The sequence below is a fragment of the Lissotriton helveticus genome, chromosome 2_1 (genome assembly GCF_964261635.1).
Source record: "Lissotriton helveticus chromosome 2_1, aLisHel1.1, whole genome shotgun sequence".
Classification (NCBI taxonomy): Eukaryota; Metazoa; Chordata; class Amphibia; order Caudata; family Salamandridae; genus Lissotriton; species Lissotriton helveticus.
This window is the reverse complement of record NC_136059.1, coordinates 878285982-878307582: the sequence shown is the minus strand read 5'-3', so window position 1 is coordinate 878307582 and position 21601 is coordinate 878285982. Positions and strand designations below refer to the sequence as shown.

General features: G+C 46.0%; 1 protein-coding gene across 1 annotated transcript in view; it reads left to right on the top strand.

Moving 5' to 3' along the window:
* The window catches only part of FBN2 (fibrillin 2), a 1174837-nt gene that overhangs the window by 940642 nt on the left and 212594 nt on the right, over nt 1-21601 (top strand). Inside the window, exons 23-25 of the mRNA XM_078675609.1 lie at nt 1503-1628; nt 17156-17383; nt 19165-19290. Coding sequence (XP_078531735.1) covers nt 1503-1628; nt 17156-17383; nt 19165-19290 — 480 coding nt within the window. The remainder of the gene's footprint in view (nt 1-1502; nt 1629-17155; nt 17384-19164; nt 19291-21601) is intronic.

The window sequence follows — 21601 nt, the reverse complement described above, 5'->3', positions numbered from 1 at the left end:
CACAGGGTATGAGACCTTTTACTGGATAGCTTTCCAAGGCATACACAACAGTATGAGACCTTTCACCGCCTAGCTATCCAAGCCATGCACAACGGAATGAGACCTTTCACCGTCTAGCTATCCAAGGCATACACAAAGGTATGAGGCCTTTCATTGGCCAACTATCTAAGGCATACACAAAGGTATCAGGCCTTTCACTGGCTAGCTAACCAAGACATACACAAAGGTATCAGACCTTTCACTGGCTAGCTACCCAAGGCATACACAGAGGTATGAGACCTTTCACTAGTTAGCTATCTAAGGTATACACAAAGCTATTAGCCCTACCACTGACTAGCTATCTATGGTATACACCAAGGTATGCAGTTGAAGGGTATGGACAGAAAAAGACAAGCTGAGGCCTGTTTGGCTCGGTTGGACAGTCATGTCAGATCAGTTCCTCTGAATCAGATATACACTGTTACATGCTGGGCTCATCTCTGAATCGCACATGCCAAGAGCATCTGAAGTGTTGTTAACTGCTTGTACGGATGATGCTCCTGGTACCATTTGGTTTTACATCAGTTCTGTGCCACTTGGTGATCAGCATGTATTTGTTTCATCACCCTAAGTAGCAAGAGGCGTACTTGATGTATCTTGAAGCTATAAATTATCAAAAAAGTATCATACATAGTTAAAGGCCCATTGTACAGTAACTCAGGCAGTAAGGAGCAACAGACGTTATACTGGAGGTAGCTTGTCTGCTGAGGATTGTGAAATAGCCTTTAGAAAATTGCAGAAAATGACTTTTTATTATTAAGAAGATGAAAACATCAGATATATGGTAGTATATAGATTTTTGAGTATTCAAATTATTGCATTGTACTTACTATGCTAAAAAAAACAGCATTGGTGGAAAGACAGCGCCTACAGGAACAAGGAGGCTGGTGTATATGAAAGAGGAGATGGTGGTGGGACAAGATCCTTTGTTCCAACCAATAACTTTGAGGGTCATGCCCTGCAGCTCCAATCCAGCGTTAATGTTGTCAGGGCTTGAGAATTGATTTCATATCTGAGGCTTGATATCGATCCTTTCTATGCCCCTACTTAATCAACAAGAATTTAGCCTACCGTTAAAAAATATAACTAAACGGTTTGCTAGCCCCTATAGACTATTTTGTTTATAATCGGGCCACAAATTATTCATTCGATCCCATAAAAAGGGGAGACCTGGCCCTCAGGAGACACCAATGGATTTAGACTTACACAAAGAAAATAGAGTGTGCTTTTATACATGCAATGTAAGTAAATTAAACTATTGAAAGTGAGTTTAGAGGGATTTTCCTGAAATAAAATGGTGTGCAGTAGAAAAAATTACGCTTTGCCAACCATATTAATCTAAGAAAATTCGACTGCTCATGTAGTTTAAACTGGGACGAACATATTTGCACCTTGGTCTTCATGAAACAATCCAATGAATTAACATTTACCCATGTGTTTTCTTTGCGTCACGTCTCGTCTAGATGTGAATGAGTGTGAGGTCTTCCCAGGCGTTTGCCCCAATGGACGCTGCATCAACACCAAGGGATCATTTCACTGCGAGTGTCCTGTTGGACTGACGCTAGATGCCTCAAGCCGCATATGCATCGGTAAGACAAGCTCAGCAATGTTTATTCGCATTTTTCTCACCTCCATTATCATGTCATGCATGATTCACGTGCTTGAATTCACCATTCTATAGTGATTCATTAAATTTGAGCTGCAGCAAAGAGAAAACAGATTCAAGCCTTATCAAACCTGAAATCGCTTATTAATAGAGAGAGTATGATTCAAAAGCCCTAGAAATAGTTTTTTCGTGGAGCAAACTGTTGCACAACGCCCACATAAGAGGGACATTTTCTGACTTTAACAAAAGCATACATGGTCAGCGACTAGCTGCCGCCTCCCCCCCAATCCGGCACCCAACACCAAGGAACGTGGACACGAGACGTGTTTACTTTTTGGAAGGCGGGCGCTAGTCGCCCGGCCGTATTTATTAAAGTATGAAATTAAAAAGGGTTTTAATTGCATCATCAACAATGAAATACAAAAATCAGCAGGACATTCAGTTATACAATCGTTTTCAACAAGTTTGAGAGCCTGACCTTAACAAAACTCTAATACAAGTTGTTCCTAGCTTAACTAAACATCCTATCTTGATTTTTGTACATTTCTGGCCATATGGCAGGGTCACTACCGGTGTCAGGTCCTACAAGCTGCGCCTTCCCCTTAGAAGTGCGCATGCGCAGTGTTACCCCGGGAATTGCCCGGTCTACGCCCCAAACTCCATTTACCCACTAAAGGAGGGCCCTTACTCTGCGCCGATGGCGTCATGAGTCCACGCGCGCGGGGTGGCTACCAGCCTAAGGAAAGCGTGAACTACTCCTACCCGCGCTCCTTTGCATATTACCTTGCCCCTGGAGTACTGGGAGTTGCCCGCAGGCCCCTCCCCCTGGGCGGGAACCTCCATAGGATGATGCCCGCCCCCTCAGACCTCAAATATGTGCTCACCGATAATGACCTTACCGCATGCCCCATACCTAATAAATACGACGACCTATGGGAAAAAATTCTAAAGGACAGCTACACTGGCTAATAAAACAGTATCCACGCATAGCTAAAGGGAAAAAAGGCCTAACGATACATGGCATAAAATTACAATTCGGTTCACACATGTTGCTCAAAATCACACTATCTACGTATATCTACAAAGGGAAAAAAGGCCTAAAGACACATATCTTCAAATAGAGTTCCCTTCATACACCACTTTTCTACAAAGGAAAAAAGTCCTGACAACAGATCACAAAATACAACAGAACCTCTCTCTCCCGCGGTATATGCTTATGAGACTTAACATCAGACCGGACATAACGCTGCTTAAACTTTGTACCAAGGGATGGTGGGTGGGAAACAAAGAAGCCCCGAACGCGGGGCACAACGTTCAGCGAGGGAGCGTCCAGAGACAAGGGGGTCTCCTGGGCGCTCCCTACCTCTTATTCCCGAGGGGCCGGGTGGCCCCTCCTAACGCCCGCCCCCCCCGACCCGGAACCAGTCCATTGATTCCGGGTCAGGAGGGGCGCCAGCCAATCGGCGGTGGGCCGCGCCCCCAGGGCACGCCCCCACCGTCGAAGGACCCGCGGGGAGAGGGGGTGAGGCGGTCGCCGCGCCGCCATGCGTGCGGGGGGGCCGAGGGCCCCCCCTTTTCACATGGTCAGCGACTAGCTGCCGCCTCCCCCCCAATCCGGCACCCAACACCAAGGAACGTGGACACGAGACGTGTTTACTTTTTGGAAGGCGGGCGCTAGTCGCCCGGCCGTATTTATTAAAGTATGAAATTAAAAAGGGTTTTAATTGCATCATCAACAATGAAATACAAAAATCAGCAGGACATTCAGTTATACAATCGTTTTCAACAAGTTTGAGAGCCTGACCTTAACAAAACTCTAATACAAGTTGTTCCTAGCTTAACTAAACATCCTATCTTGATTTTTGTACATTTCTGGCCATATGGCAGGGTCACTACCGGTGTCAGGTCCTACAAGCTGCGCCTTCCCCTTAGAAGTGCGCATGCGCAGTGTTACCCCGGGAATTGCCCGGTCTACGCCCCAAACTCCATTTACCCACTAAAGGAGGGCCCTTACTCTGCGCCGATGGCGTCATGAGTCCACGCGCGCGGGGTGGCTACCAGCCTAAGGAAAGCGTGAACTACTCCTACCCGCGCTCCTTTGCATATTACCTTGCCCCTGGAGTACTGGGAGTTGCCCGCAGGCCCCTCCCCCTGGGCGGGAACCTCCATAGGATGATGCCCGCCCCCTCAGACCTCAAATATGTGCTCACCGATAATGACCTTACCGCCACAGGCCAGTATTGTTAACCGACGATCTGGCCTCCCCCTCTAGCCCCTATCTAAGGACACATCCTCCTACTCCAGCCCTCTAGCCAAGCCCAGATATTGTCAGCCCATAGGACATTTCCCTCCTCTGTCAGGTGAACCCCGTCCTTCAAGTAATACTTTTGACCCCAAATGCACCCATGAGGTATTGACTGTAACACGGGGGTTCGGAACAACCTATCCAACCGTGTGTTGATCCTCTTTACCGAGTGATTCAACGCCCTGACTGAATCGCCCCCCCGCCACTGAAGTCGAGGTATTAGTTGTGACCATACTAGTGTGCACCCGGGGCAGGTCCTAGCTATCCAACCCGCTGTTGAGATAATCTCCTCAATCAAGATGCGCCTGCCCAATGTTGCCAAATCGTTCTCCCCAAGGTGAAGTATCACCACTGACGGTGGAGCCCGTTGGCGTGCTAACAGCCCTTGGAAGAATCCCCTAAACTCGTGAAGACACAACCCTCCTCTGCCAAAGAACGTGATATTCAACCCTAACTGTGCAGCCCTTTCTTTCTTGTCACCTGACAGGAAGACACATTCCGCTCGCTTCACATATGAATGACCAACAATCCAGACATTGTTCTTTGTTGTTTCCTGGTCGCCGCTCCGTGCCGATGAATATTGGCGGTGCCCGACGACAAATTCCTCCCCTGCGTAACAGGTCTGAGAAACTGTAAGAGAGCGGAAAAGAGACCAAGCGTGAGTGACAGGTAATCATAGCATGTCAATCCGAACATAACGTTTATAGCAGTCTGACGACCACCTCCCAATTGTCTTCACTCTTTCCACTGGGAGGCCCCCCGCCACCGCCTCAGTTGCTGCCCCAATCCTGAAGGAATGAGATCCAAAATCTCTAGGATCAAGACCCGCTTTTGTAACCCCTATTTCGAACACTCTCCTGAATTGATACCTGGTCAAGGGGCTACCGTCGGCGTGACAGAGCAACGCCCTACCTGCTGAACCGACCAGTAAACTCACGAGTGATTCCACGTGCCTCACCGGGCAGCACGGGTTGGCGGGGGCCCGTTGCAGAACTATGGTTTGACCCCTAGCTTCCTGATCGGTCTTTGATTTCTGGATAATCACCCACATGGTGTCACCCCTTATCGTCACCCCAGCCTTCTGCAAGCCACCTAGTATGTCAGCCTTAGATCCTGCCACAAGTTCACTAATTCTCAGTGCCCCATAAAATGCCAGGGAGAATGCCGCCCTAAAAAGAAGCACTTCCCACTCTGAGTTACAAACAATCTCCAGCGTGCCCAGTAAGGCTGTTAGCCGGGCCAACCCCATGGGCTTCCTCTTATCCTTCTGGTGTCCCTGAATACGACGCCATCCCCTTAAAGCCTTGCGTATCATAAAGGTATTGGTGGGATCCCGGAAGCCCCTAGCTTGGGCGAAGAATGACACTGCTGCCCTATGTCTGGTTGCCGCTGCCACTGAGCGCCCCTCTTTGTGCATCCATTCTAAATAGGCTGCAAACCCATCCTCCTTCGCCCAAAGCACTCCCCACTGCGGCCCCAAAAAAGAACAATAAGACAGAAACGCCCCTTCGTACGCCGTCTTGGTCCTGGGGGCTAAGCTAGCGACCACGAGGTCTTGTAATCTGGGGCACCAATCTGCCAAAGTACCGCCGGGAAGTGTGCTGGCGAGGGGTCTGCTGTGGGGAGATGTTCCCTGAAAACCTGCATTTTGAAGCGAGAAAGGGAGTCAGCAGCATTGTTCAAAACACCAGGGACATGTTTGGCTCTAAAATTAGCATTCAGTTTAAGGCACCGCAGAACAATTTCTTTGATCAGACGAAGTATGAACGGACACCGCGCCCCCTGCTGATTGATACATTCCACCACTGTCATGTTATCTGACCAAAACACCACTGATTGGTTACATAGGTGTTCGGGCCAAACCATCAGTGCCACCCATATTGGAAACAGTTCCAGGAAGCCAATGTTGCCGAGCAAACCCCATGTGTTCCATTCTTCTGGCCATTGTTGAGCGACCCACCTATTCCCCAGGATGGCTCCAAAGCCCACACTACCGGCCGCATCAGTCCATAGTCCTAACTCCGCTGATGTAGTGAGCGGGCCGGGCCAGACCACCCTACCGTTAAAATCCTCCAGGAATGCCATCCAGATAAGCATATCCTGGCGAATTTCAGACGATAGGCGCGTGCGGTGGTGCTTTTCCCCCAGCCCCTTCATCGCGAGCGCGATGGAGCGAGAGAAGGGGCGAGCCATTGGGATGATTCTTAGTGCGAAATTCAGTTGCCCTACTACCTCCTGTAATTGCTGCAAAGTGACCTTCTCCTTCCGGAGGCATAACTGTAGCGACGTTTTGAATTTGCGCACCTTGTCCTTAGGTAGTCTAAAACATTTCTCAATTGAGTCAATCTCAATGCCCAGAAATTCCAAGCAGGTGGTCGGGCCCACTGTCTTCCCAGGCGCAAGCGGGACCCCAAAAGCCCGCATGAGCACGCAAAATTCCTGCAATGCTAGTGCGCACTCCTGAGAACCCGCTGTACCGAGGAAGAGGAAATCATCTAAGTAATGCATGACCCTTTGATGGCCTGTCACCTGTCTCATGGCCCATTCAAGAAAGGAACTAAACATCTCAAAGTAGGCGCAAGAAATAGAACAACCCATAGGCATGCATTTGTCCATGTAAAACCTATCCCTAAAGGTGAAACCTAAAAGATGTTGGTCTGCCGGGTGGACTGGGAGGAGGCGGAAGGCGGACTCTATGTCTGATTTCGCCATCAGCGCCCCGGGTCCAGTGGCCTGTAATAAGGTCACAGCCTGATCAAAAGAGGCGTACTTAACACTACAGATACCTTCGTCAATGGCATCATTCAGGGAGGCCCCCTTTGGCGCTGACAGGTTATGAATCAATCTGAATTGCCCCTTCTCTTTCTTGGGGACAACTCCCAGTGGGGAACACACAAAATTGTGTACTGGCACTGCAGAAAAAGGGCCAGATATCCTGCCTAAGGAAAGCTCCTTGTCAATTTTGGCGGCCACAACAGCCGGATTGTGTGTGACTGATAATTGATTCCTACAGTGCGCACTGCCTGTGTATCCCCCGGCCGGGATCCTAAAACCTTTTGAAAAACCTTCCTGGAGTAGGGTGGCCGCTTTGTGGTCAGGGTATCTGTTCAAGAATGGAATCATTGCCACCACATCCACTGGAGTGGGGGGGCGTGACGTGTCTGACTTATAGTGGCCTTCCCCTACCCCTCTGTCCCGTGTTACCTTGCTTGGACCTACAGGTAGATTCTGGATGAGAGGGGTGCCCACAGGAGGCACATGCATGCCTAAACTTACACGCGGCCCTTGTGCAGGTACGCTTATTAAAATCCCAGCACACCCCTTTCTTTTCTGGCCCACCTGCCCTAAATTTCCCAGGCACTTCACTCGTTTGGGGGGGCCGAAAGGGCTGCTGCGGTCTAGTGAACACCCTGCCCGCACCGAACTGAGGGGGAGGTGCAGTGTCAGAGAACTGTTTGTGCCAGGCCATGGAGTCTACCGTGTCCCATGGTAATGCTCTATTGAATTCCAACGCCTTCCTAAAATTTACATCATAACCCTTCCATGCTTCCCCAGAATACTGTTGACTCCACCCCACAATCCTGCTCGAATAGCAGGCCAATGCAGCCTGCAGATCTGGAGGACGCTCAGCCTTAACTGCAGTAAAAACGGCCCATGCTTGCATCCAATTATTGAGATTTTCCTCCACCCTGAATCTAGTACACTGCGCCCTCCATTCACTCGGGAGCATCCACTCTTTCAGTGCTTTTGCTTGCTCCATTTCCCTATTATCCAATAATAAAGAATAAATGTACACGTATTTATCAGCCCAAATCATTTCTTTAACAGCTAAAGACACATGTTGAGCTAGATTTTCGCTCCTGGAAGGTACTACGCCGTCCCCCAAGAGCGGCAATGCCACTTCCTTACCAAGTGCGGGCACCGGGGGCGGCTGCCCTTGTACTCCGTCCAGCTGGGGAACACTTGAGCCTGCAAGGGGAGAAGAAATTGGCAATGCAACACTGTCGGCGATCGGTGCCGATCTGATTCTTTCTACGAACCTTGCCGCCTCTGCCGCATAATCTGCTGAATTCGGGAAGGCTCCCCCTTTTTGGAGCCATGGCATCATGGCCGTCAACTGAGATAACAATTCGGGTGGCATTGAATCTACATTACCCCCCGGGACAACAGGTACCACTGGGGTTATGCCCATTGGTCCTGGCACCGCTGGCAGAGCGGGTATCGGGTGTGGCCCGCCTGTACCCGGGATTGTGGGCACCGGTGCGGAAGCAGCCCCAGCGTCTACTGGTTGACCTGTCGGCACCGGCACCACAGGGGCAATGGGTGTAGGCACCTGCGGGGGTGGGACCACCGCGGGCGGTGCGGCGGGTAACGTATCCCCTGGGACTGGGGTAGGTACCGCCTCCTTGGGTCTTTTGGACCTAGGTTTCCCTTGTGGGGTGACAAATTCACCTCTTGGCACTGGTGCCACCCTCTTGCGGACCGGTCTCCCGGACGGGCCTGGTGCCTCGCCATCTCTATCCTCCAACCGGGCTTCCCGCTCCTTAATTTGTCCTAGCTGTTGTTTAATGTCGCTCATCTCCCGCATCATAGCCCGCATCATAGCCTCCATGTTGGACCCCCTTTTTCCACCCCTTGGACCTGGCATGATGCTGACCCCCAGAAAACACCCGCTGCCTACTCAGTTCCCACTCGGTCAGCTGTGTGTACCTTTCAGATGGAGGGTCACCAGGGGGCTTTCAGCACCATGCAACGGCGACCGCAACACTAGCGGCTTGTCCGCTTATGTAAGGGGGTGAGTAAACCTAATGTAGACCCACCCGGCGGCCACCTGGAGCAATGAATGCTAGCCCCCCGTACCCCTCTTACCGACTGGTCCTTGTCCTTGGTCTACACCACCTTGCGCGTTGAATACTTTCACGTCCTGTCCGCTAGTGATTGCCCCCAACAACGTCGGTAAATGGCCTGCAATACAAATTTAGAGTTATCACCGTGCATAGGCGAAAATCAACATCGACCCTCCTATCCAGGGCAGGACAATCCTGGACTCGTCCCTGGACTCAGTCCCCAGAACTATAGGGATATGGACACCCAATCGCTAAATTACCACAGTTACAGTCAAAACTCAACAAAATATCACCCTGTTTCAGCAATTTGCACCCTTGTGTCCCCCCCCCAAATGCGAAAAATTCTAAATAAATAGAAACGATCTTGTGAGCAAAATCATGAACATCAACTCACTGCTCTTAATAATTGTAAAACAATTCAGCAGGCCACTTTATAATGACTCATTCCCTCTGTGCAATTGCAGATACTTCCCCGCTCTCATCACCGATTTACACTCGAAATGGGTCTCACCTGCCTCACTCCCCTGCTCCGTATACCCTCTCTACCCCGGCCTGTGACTGTAGGTGCGGGAAAGCGCGGGAAAGCGGAAGGCGCGATCACAAGGAGAACTATGAATCCCCTCCAACTGCCCGCCCCTTCTTCCCAACAAACTTGTTCCCGCACTCTCTAGTGCTTGCGCTCTTCCCGCCTAGACAACCGGGCGCTCACCGAACAGACTGCAGGCCTCAAGACCAATCGGGTCTCCTTTCACACCGGCAGCTTCGCCGACCCCGGAACACCCGCCCCGCACAATACCTCGAACCTGTAGCGGCCCGCACCGCTTTCCAGCCGCTTCTCGCCTGCTCCTGCACCGGCGCTTCGAATACCCAGCCCGCAGCCTCGACACCGGAAAAAAGGCAATCCAGCCGGAGTCTGCTCTCGCTGTCCCGATGCCGCGGCTCCTCTTGCGATACTGCTACCACGCTGAAATATAAAACAGGAAAGTTCAGCTCGCTGTCCCGACGCCGACCAAGGCGATGCCTCCTGCGATACTGCTACCACGCTGTAATAAAAACGGGACAATTATTAAAACAAAGAAGCCCCGAACGCGGGGCACAACGTTCAGCGAGGGAGCGTCCAGAGACAAGGGGGTCTCCTGGGCGCTCCCTACCTCTTATTCCCGAGGGGCCGGGTGGCCCCTCCTAACGCCCGCCCCCCCCGACCCGGAACCAGTCCATTGATTCCGGGTCAGGAGGGGCGCCAGCCAATCGGCGGTGGGCCGCGCCCCCAGGGCACGCCCCCACCGTCGAAGGACCCGCGGGGAGAGGGGGTGAGGCGGTCGCCGCGCCGCCATGCGTGCGGGGGGGCCGAGGGCCCCCCCTTTTCATTTTCCTGCATTTCCAGCGAAGAAAACTGCCTGTGCCTGCTTTGTTAATATCAACAAACTTTCTATGCATTTTTGTGGATCTTAATTTACTTATGCTGACTTCCTAACCCAAAATCACCCGCAATCCCGCGCTTCTAATGCTGCCATTCCACCAATCCTGACTCTGATTCAGGTTGTGGAAATTACATTTGCAAAGTGTTTCATTCTACAGCTAAATGCCTATTACTGGGTAGAAATGTTTTCATATGAAGCCCACATAAACTGGTACTGTCAGATACATTGAACCCTATTCATGAAAAATGTTGTAAAAGCAAAGAGGGAGATTTACATCTTTGCCTAATCATACTGTTACAACTTGTTTTCACTCACAGCCATTCACATTCACAGATTTACACATGGAATGCTGTGCCAGGAGCAGGGTTCTAGGTGTACTTAAGTGAATGTCACTTTGCTTCTTTTTTTTTTAAGTATCCTATTCCCCGTGCAGAGTGCGCACTAGAAGAGACACTTGTTCAGGACGAGTGCAACTTGTGCACCAGCGCTATCGGTATTTTAGAAGGGTACGCTCAAGTTTCTGGGGCCCATTCTGTCATACCATTGCGCTCTGGGGGCCCACAAAGCAGGTGCACGTGCCTGTTGCACCTCCCCCACCAGGCACTATTTATAATCAATCGCACCGCAGCTTTCTAGAAACTACTCAACATGTCATGTCACTTTTTAGAATATTACTATTTCTCCAATGCAGAATTGAGGGCCATGTACAAATATACACTGTGAACGTCAGCCCCACTCTGCAGTTTTTTTCTCTATCGCGAAACATTTTTCCCATTCAGAAGCCCTTCTTTTAGTCCCTACGAAGTGTATGGGTGTTTATCTCCCTTCCCGTCCCTTCCCTTCCCTTGATAACATTTCCTCAAGCCATGTACTGGAGAAAATCACTGAACATTCCCATAATGCAAAAGTGTCAGAAAGTAGATTGTGAATCTTTACATAATCATGCGTTTGTGGGTATTCACAACATATCAAGGACACCCGTGCCCTGATCTTCCCACTGTCACCACTTGCATGGGTGTGTTACTGAGCACTTTGTGTGCAGACGTGTTCACGTTCTTGAAAGTGGATTTAGAGCCAGGTCTGTGTGACAGTTACCACTCGGCAAACTCTCCCCACAAATGTTTACTTACTGCTCAGAATTGAGTAGTGTTGGCCGGTCCTCATCAGTCGTTTGTTTATTTTAAGAGCTAAAGGTTTTCAAGCAAAGCTTTGCCCAGTTCACCTCATGTTTTCTTTTCACAAAAGAAAATATATTTTTTCTTTTTATATAAACTCTTTTACCTTTAAAATGCAAGTCTTTTTTACAGCGGTTGCACGTTTTCATTGTTTCTTTGTGGGAAGCAGATTATGGTGTCAAAGAGGGATCTCGGTTCTGTCAGCCGGGGGGCGACCTCATGTGAACCTGCGGTTGTGCTGCTGACGCTTCCAGCCCTGGGATGTGGCGGGCAGAGTCTGAAGAGGTGTTGTGGCCGGTTTACTGTTCAGGAGCTGGAATCACACCGGACAGGCACGTCCAACACACGAAACCACTGAAGGTTTTGGATGACTCTTACAGTGGAACAGAATGTAACTTTCTTGGCACCGTTTATTCCAGGAGAGAGATGCTCAGACCAATATTTATCAAGGTTTTGCATCGGCCTTAGGTCATGCAAGGGGACGCAAGTGTAATGCAAAACCTAAAATGAGATTTAGCATGCCACACAAGGCCCTTCATGGCTTGCTAAATTTAGAGTAGCGAAATGCAACGCAAATCGCTGTCTTGCGTTATTCTGCGACAGGGCGGCGTGCCACTGGTGGAGCATGGGTGTTCCCACGCACCCACCCATGCATTCTGACACATTCCCAGATTTACCAACACTGATAGACCAAGGTATGCCTCCCCGCCAGTGCTGTATTGTGCAGTATTGTGCAGCACATGTAGAAAGAGGAAAATGCCTCTGAGGATTGTTTTGTGCAGAAAGGTGACTTGCTCCGTTGCGTTTCGTGAAATGTTGATAAATATGGGCCTCCGTTTGATCTTGCAAAGCCAGCGAGATAAAAGTGCATTTTACTTCATATGGAAAATGCTTTCCGGTATTGTCCTAATAATCCTCATTCTTACCACCCCCCAAAGGTAGACATTTCAAAAAAATATATGTATACATTGATGGGCAAACATTTCAGTAGGAAACTCTGTAAGTCACGCTGAAAAACAAAGAATGAACATTAATACTGACACTTAGAGGTATCTAGCCTGTAGGAGAGTCAGTAAAGACATACAATTGTCTGAGATACCTAAATCTACCATGGTCTGAGCCACTGGAAATATGCGATTTTGTAGCTGTGGTGCGTCTTCCACCTAGTTATAGATCTCCTGCATTTGTCTCATAATCTATCAAATTGTGAATATTCGGCAGATTTCAGTAAGAAATGTATTTCTAGCTCAAATTGAATTAAGGTTACTAGGAATGCAGTAGCACATGTTGGTGCGCAGTAGAAGTCACTTTGCAAAGGTTGACTGGTTGTCTTTCTGTTGCTTATTTCTATATTTTTGTGTGAAAGTGATATGAATGAAGTGAAACCTTTGCCCAGAAAGTGTTAACGTGTAAAAAAGTTAAAATAATAAGGTAATACTAACACAAAATGTACCGCATTATGCTGCAAAAGTTTCCTTTTCTTGATGTATAATTTACACAGGCAGCAATATATATATTTCCAATTAGCTACAACAGTGTTGGGGGTTGGAGGTGGGGGGAGTAGTGGTCAGTTTTTTCCTGTGGTTGCACTAGATTACTTTTTCTGGACTCCTTTGAAGTCCTGGTTTGGAGTGCAGGCTTTTAGCAGTTCAACTCTACACTCTCCTAAACTAAGCTGGCGGTGTGTCTTAAAAAAGTACCTGCCTCCATGACATAAGGAAGAACAAACGCTATGCTACAATGATATAGTTCAAGTTGTCAAGAAAGTGTGCACTATACCCAAGGGGACAGTGGTATTCTGAGTCAAATCCAAGTAAAGGCAGAGCATTGTTGCGTGAACTCATGATCACAAAACATGCCTCGTTCAGAGACATTTTAAGGCATGAACAAAGTAGTCAATTGCCCAGGGCCCCCACGTTTAAATGGGCCCTCGGGGAGTGGGATTTTTGGGCCCACACCTTCGAAAGGGGCACCTGGGTAAGGGGATTTTATTTCTATCACACTTCTGTCTATTTCTCAACTTTTTACGTACAATTCAAAATTATTTGGGTTCATAAGGCTTGAATTAGAAGAAAATGGGTGAAAAAATTTGAAGTTGTACCTAACAGGGACCCCAAAATATATCTTTCCCAGAGCCCCAAAAATCCGTAAGATGACACTGGTCTCCTTGTAGCTGTACCCTGAGAGTTTGTGTGATGGGCGGTAAAGCTAAATTGGATCATGCTGCACAGGCTAATGGTAGTCACTGGTGCACGCTGGACCATGGTGAAAGACCAACCTCCTGGGGCAACATTCTAATCACGACGTTTAAACAAAAAGCCATGTATATGTACACAGTACATACATGGTATGCTCATGCTACAGTTGCAAGCTCTTCTCTGATTCTCATTAGGTAAATAATGTTCACACTCAAGTTTAGCCCTCTTTTATTTTATTTCCTGATCAATCGTCACTACCCTTGCTCTTATCCACGCATACATTTTCCAAAATCGAAATACACTTTTTTTACAATTTCTTTTTGTCCTTCCTTTTTCGCACTATCCAAACTCAAACTTTGCTGCAAGCTATCTGGATTTCATAATATTTACTTGACCCGGGCAACCGCTAGAACAATACTTCTCGAGCAAAATGGGTGCTTACTTTCTAACTTCCTTTGAATTCGGCTGAAGCGAAGTCATTCATCCATGTGGACGCTTTGCTCCGAAACCCTATAATTACAGGCGGGACTGAGCTACCTGACCCCAAGGGATCTCCTTTAATGTTGTCCGCAGTGCGTAGCCATGAGCAGGTTTTCAGTAGGGCAGCTGTGGTGAAGTGCAGTCATTTAAACCTAAGAGCTGTTTACATAGCTGCTTCAACCAGTATGGAATTATGGAGTGGCCTGTTGCCATCCATTGCCTGACTGTTTCCATATGGGGTGATGGTGAGCCATGTATGCAAATGGTGCTGACAGGTGAAGTCCCTTAGAGAATGATCTCCACTTGGAAAGTCATTATTCTAGTGATTACCCTCTTATGTTTTTTAATTTTCTATTATATGATGGACTGTCATAGAAGTTGCTGATGGGTTGATTATAACCCTGAAAATAAGGTAGCACAAAAAGATGTTTTTTGTGAAAGGAGACAGTACTAACATTCATTAGTGGGGTATTCAAATGAAGGTGTACGTCAGTGTCACTTTATGTCTTATGGTAATTATGCAGTGATCACTATTTCTGTGGCTTCTTCTTATATGAATTTATCAAAATTCAGATTTTGTGGTATTGATTCTAGGTTATGCTTATATCAAGGCATCTGCAGCTGGTCCAAATACCATCCACAAAACCCATGTGTTGGTCATCTGGGGGGGGATGGCAATGTATTTCCTGCTTCCACCCCCTAACTAGGTTGATGGTCAGCATCATGCCATAAATAAATATTGGGTCATAGTCCACATCAAGCTCAGTTTTCCTCACCAGTGAAAGTTCTATCATCCCTTCCACAAGATTCTTGGGGACCACATCAAATATCATACAGGCATTTCCCGAGGACAACAGATAGGGCAGTACTTAGGGGGGCACCTGGACGCAGTAGTTATTCAAAACCGATGAATGGTAAGTAATTTGCGGGCTAAAAGCCCCTTTTTAAAATTATTTTTTTAGACACAAGTTGTCACCGAGTGACAATGCAGTAGTCCTTTTAGGCCTTTGTCAAGACTCGAGTTCAAGGCAGACCTAAATAAGTCTACCTGATTGTATTTAACTTGACAATAATGCCTCAGTTCAGAACACCAGCCCAAGCCCTGAAGCTTCTTTCCAATACCCCCCTGCTCTCAGCCTTGTAATGCTCATAGTCGTTAATGCATTTTGAACACCATTACTCCATGCCCTACTACCAGTATTTAGGAACCTATCCGAACCCTGGCTTTACTATGATAAATATCATAAGTGCATTCGTCACCCAAAGACTGGATGGCAGAGTGCATCTTGAACGTTATTTCTGAGCCAGCCTGACTTACTTAAAGACTGCACCCCGAGCAAAGAAGGAGGTGATGATCAGACACTCTTTGCAAGAGTCAGATAAAGTGAAGCATGCACAGTGTATTTGTGTACAGCATGCAACCTGGTATCATCGATGAAGTCACATGCACAGTGGTCACCCCTCCGGCCCCCTCACCTCCTTTTCCTATCTTTGCACAGGGTGCGGTGCAGTCAGTGATGCTTTCTGAATCACCGCACCTTGTGGCGTGAAGGGAGAGGTGCACCCTCACATACATAGCAGCCTTGAGCATCACAGGGCTTAATCCTAGGTCTCTGAGGCTGCATTCAGTCAGTGAGCGTCACGGGCGGTACGACAAGGGAGCAGTGGTCGTGCACTCTGACAGGTTGCAGAAGCCAGGGCTGGAAGCAGGCAAGCCTGAAAACCCTGTGACACGGCACCTCCGCAGTAGTCAAACAGTGTCCTGACTCTGCCTGACCCTCAATCAGAGTAAGAGTGACAGATTCTTTTTAAAAAAAAGTAGGAAGAAGACAATATGGGAGGGGTGGAGCCCTGCTGCCCATAACAAGTAGCTGTCATTAAAAGTACCTTACTAAACTACAGTGGGCCTCATTTATCAAAGTAATTTCTAACAATAACTGGATTTACAAGTGCCAAGTGTTCACAAATGTTGAAATTGAACTTATAAATACTTTTATTCACATCTTATATTATGCCACCACTGCCTTATATTATGCATGGCTAAATCCCATTCAAGTGGTGAAATGTAAATGTTCCAAGGTGGAGCTTCCGTGCTAAGCTTGAGAAACCCACAAACTAAATGAGCTGGAGAGAAAACATGGAGGAAGACGAGACACCCTTGCTGTGATCCCCAAAAATGAGGTTTTTAACATGAACTTGCACTTACATCAACTCCTCAATATTGACTAGCTCTGTACCATTATGGAAAGTGGATGTGGAGTGGATGTGGAGTTCGAATAGTAATTCTATACTTCTCTTTGCATGCCTATCTTGATGATACAGTGGTAGCCAATATTTTGGATTTGATATTCGTACAGGCTGATATTTCTCGATATTTTGGCACACAATCGTTAAACGTGTACACCATTATGACTCTGGAGCCTAGTTGTAGAGACCCTCTTTTCCTTCATTTGAGGTGACGCCTGTTTTGCCTCATGCATTTTTGTGTCCATAAAAAGCAGTCAGTGATGATTCAATTATTTGCTAAATTATCGGGAATCTCATGGCATTAGTTGGAGTATGGTGTCTGGGATACTCTGTTACAAATGTAGCGGTTGTCTCGTCCACTGTATTACAGGTCCTGTTATAGCGGAAGGCATTTGTAATATGGCGGACAGGATATCTTCCATGTTTTGATGGAGTATCTCGTCTGTCAAACTCTGAATAAGGTCCTTAATCAGATTCTGTGTGTCATGGGCATATAGATGATAGTAAATGCAGCAGCTGCTGCAGATGGTGTTGATTGGAACCGTTTAGGCAATACCATACCCTGAGGGATGTCATGCATGCTGGCAATATATTTTGTTTCATTACAGAACAAAAAAAATGATGCCTTCTTTTAGTAATTTCAGACATTAATAATGAGCTTCAATTATCCACTTGTTGTTCAAGAAATAGAGAATGACGACCTGATTTAATTGTCTCAAACAACATTTGTGCTGGACCGAGTCTGACTTATATTTCAGCAGCTAAGGGTAGAGAATGGTAAAACAGAACGGAGATTTTCTGATGAATGTTGCCTCATTCTGCGGGTTTGTTTTTCAGATATCCGCATGGAGACGTGCTACTACAAGTGGGATGAAGACGAGTGCGTCCACCCTGTGCCCGGGCGCTTCCGCATGGATGCCTGCTGCTGCGCTGTGGGTGCTGCCTGGGGCTCAGACTGTGAGGAGTGCCCTGTACGGGGTGACAAAGAGTATGAAATCCTGTGCCCCCGTGGTCCCGGCTTTTCCAACAGAGGTGACATTCTCACCGGCCGCCCCTTCTATAAAGGTAACGTTGGTGAAATTAGGATTGACAAGTTATTGAAATATACAGTCATTTATTGTTTTTACTCAGTATTCTCAGGGCCACTGGAATTTTATGGCTGTGGCGTTTTCCACACACTTATAGATCTGTCTCATTTGTAACATAAGCCATCATCAGTTGCATAATATGCAGATGCCAATTTCTAGCTCAAAACAGATCAAAAGTTACTAAAAAAAGCAGCTAGACGTGTTGCTCCTCCGTGGAAGGCTCTTTGCAAAGGTTGACTACTTCCCTTCCTGTTGCTTATTGGTGTATTTGGGTATTAAGCTGGTACTAATAATGTGAACGCTTTGCCCAGACAGTGTTAACCTGTGTAAAAATGTAATGTAATGTAAAAAAATTAAGTAATGGTATCTCAGAATGTGCCACATTACGCTGCAAAATGTTCTTTTTCGTACCTCGTAATTTAGTTAACCCTGTCATATAATGTGGTACTCCCCTGCAGCATAATACTTTCAGAGTATACTCCAGCCGCGGGCCGTGGAGGGAGTTACGGTGGGGCAGGGAGGCGGAGAGGGGGAGGGGCAGGGTGGAGAGGGCTAAAAACTGGCACCTGGATAATTACAGGTAAGTAAACAATTTGATTAATAAAACGAATTTCGTAGCGCGCACTGCATCACATTTTGCGATGCAGTGCGCGCTTCGAAATTCGTTTTATTATTTAAATTGTTTACTTACCTGTAATTATCCAGGTGCCAGTTTTTAGCCCTCTCCACCCTGCCCCTCCCCCTCCCCGCCTCCCTGCCCCACCATAACTCCCTCCACGGCCCGCGGCTGGTATACTCTTTCCTATAAAAGAGAGCAGCGTAGGCAGTGATTACGAGGCTTAGGGCTAGATGTAGGTAAATCTTATTTACCGATTCATAAATACCGAATTTTACCGATTCGGTATTTATGAATCGGTAAATAAGATGTAGGTAAAAATTCGGTAATTTTTACCGAATCGGTAGGATTAATTATTTACCGATTCAGTAATTACCGATTCGGTATTTGCCATTGATTCCTATGGGCCTTGAAGCCCATAGGAATCAATAGCAAATACCGATTCGGTAATTACCGAATCGGTAAAAATACAGAATTGCCAAGGGGGACAGGGTGTCACTTTGACACCCTGTTACACCCCTGTTTCTGGCTTCTGGCCCTTAGGGCATGTATGTGTGCCACATGGCACAGGTGTACATGCACAGATGTGCATGTACACAGGAATTCGTTATTTACCACCCAATGGTATTAGGTGGTAAATAACGAATTCTAAAGGCCCTGTAGCACTGTTTAAAGTGCTACCTACATAAGAAATTACAGATTCGGTAATTTTACCGATCGGTAATGTTACCGAATCTGTAAAATTACCGATTCGGTACATTTACCGAATCTGTATGTTTTTGCTACCCCTACATACCAATGTCCAAATACCGGCCGGAAACGGCCGAAAATCGGTATTTTCGGCCGTTTCCGACCGGTATTTGGACACCTACATCTGGCCCTTGATGCGGTGAATATTAGAATCAGATAGGTGCACTACACACACATGCATGAAGCAGCTCCATGTAAAGAGTAAGGCATTTCTTCGTTCATGTCCTGTGGTAGTGAACTATATCCAGGTTTGGTAAAATGTTGCTCTCGTGTTTGGGTGAAAGACTGACTTTCATTAACTGTTGTTTTTGACTTAACATACTTTCCCGTGCACCATAAGCATTGAGGTGGGGATAGTTAATACATTCTGTACTCTTTCTCTTCCCCTGCAGACATCAATGAATGTAAAGTGTTCCCTGGTATCTGCACCTATGGCAAATGCAGGAATACCATTGGAAGCTTCAAGTGCCGGTGCAACAATGGTTTCGCATTGGATATGGAAGAAAGGAACTGTACGGGTGAGTGCAGATGGGCAGAGTGTAATATGTTATTTATTACTGTTGTATGTGTGGGGAGCATGCATGATTCAATAGAAGCAAAGCCAAGGGGTTCATGATGCCCCTCGCCTCCATCAACGACAGTGATAAATTGTTGCAGGGAATCTGTAGCGCAGTAAGCTGTGATTTCTCATGTTAGTTACAAGATACTATGGAAATAGCATGCACTTTTATATCTTCACTGTTATGTTATGTTTACTGAATTTGATATGGCGTGGATGATTCACTCCTGAAGGAGTATCACAGTCAATAATATATTTCATTTACAGTTTACCAGTTAGACATTGAGAGTATGAAGACATTATGATAGAGTCTGTGCTGAAACTATCAGTGCACACAAGAACAGAGCCCAAGGGGGCCTGAGACAATAAAGTACAAAGGCTATGAGGTCTGCAGCTTTGTATTTGATTGATGTTCACATATTTGCAGTGCAAGGTCTGTGTTGATTAATATTAAGTGCAGAGTGAAGAGTAGCTAAAATCATAGATGGTAGGAAGAGTTCTCTTCCAATGGGGCTTCATCAACAGTCATAAACATTGAATAGTCCTGCCCACTCGCAGGGACCCTGGAGCAAATATTAAATATAATATATAGCCCAGTTGAAGGTGGAGGCCGAAACGCTTTGGAGCCCTGTGTCGGGTGTTATAACGGAAAAGAAAGAACTTTTGACAAGCTTATATATATATATATATATATATATATATATATATATATATATATAGATATAGATATAGATATAGATATAGATATAGATATATCCAAGTAACATCGTTTTTCTCCACACGCCCAGGAGTCCTCTAAGCCAGGGATCATGCAGACACGGACCAGTTAAAGTGCTAAACTTCTTTATTTAGTGCAAGTTAGCCGCATGACGTTTCGGCTTCAATGAGCCTTGTTCATATGACAGTGATCACAATTATGACAAGTTCTTTTAAAGTGCCAGTAATTGGTTCTTGCCTGGTCACATGTGAGGGCTAAGTATAGACATGGTAGACATACTGGGGTCTTTATATCATAAAAATAGCGTCTTTGTTTTTTCCAGTAAAAATCAATCAAAATTGCATTCTCTGTTTAAATGCAACTAAAACACACATATCGGTGTTTGGGCTAATTACCAATTATACAAATCACGGTAAAATACTTGTAAATTCTGTATATACATATATATGTTTTCGATTCATACAGCATGACATAGAAAATTAATATGGATAATAATAGTTTGCCTATTCATACTTCATATTGATAGAACTAAAGTGCTAGTGCCTTAATTTACATGTGCAAAATACGCATTAGTGCAAATTTCAAACTTTCAGGAATTATTATTCCTACAATATTGTTTGTGCAAAAAACGCCTATGTGCAAAATAGCAAAATGAAGCGTCGAACAGTTAATCACCGAATATCTAATTTTCTTATAAATAAGACTAATCTTGTTAATGTCCATTTTGTATATACATCATCAATCATCTCAGATTAAATTAGCCCTTAGTCATATAATTACTGGAAATGTATACTGTACAATTACAATGACCCCTAATTGTCAGACCATGTAGTGTTTGAATGAATAAAATAATGTGTACTTAAATTTGCATCATACAATCTGAATATCAACTATTTGGGATTAAGGACCCTCCTAGTTTGAACAAATGTAATGTGCCCTTGTAGTGTGCATAAGGTATCAAATAAAATAGCAGCAGCTATAGCACAAATTCGACCTATTCATATAATAATCTTGTTAGCGTTCCCAATCGTAGTGTATCCCAGCCGGGTACAGTCTCATGATCGGGTTCTGTTCCCATTCGGTGTAATCCAAATTCATAATTAAGTGTTATATCATTACTGACTGGCTCATGGGGGATATATATATATATATATATATTTTTTTTTTTTAAATATATATATAGGACTGAACATTACTGACAATACAACCTGATTACTGCATATCTCAAGAACTCTCAGGGCTGCATTGATTCCACATTCCAAATGGAATCTTCACTCATGATGCTTTTTGAAAATTCAGCTGTGTCATCTGTGAAGCCACTGAGCTTACCATCTGGAAACTACCTGAGGAAGGCGGAAGCTGAAACGTTGTAGTGGAAATATATTTTTGTTCTTTGATGAATCTATCTGTTTGAGTCACTTCTTTCCTATATATTTTATTTCTTTGTGACTCATTGTATCCTTTGGGATCCAGATTTTTGCCCTGGGTGGCTGTTGTTTTCTTGTGATCCTTCATCTTCAAGTATCAAGTATATATATATATATATATATAT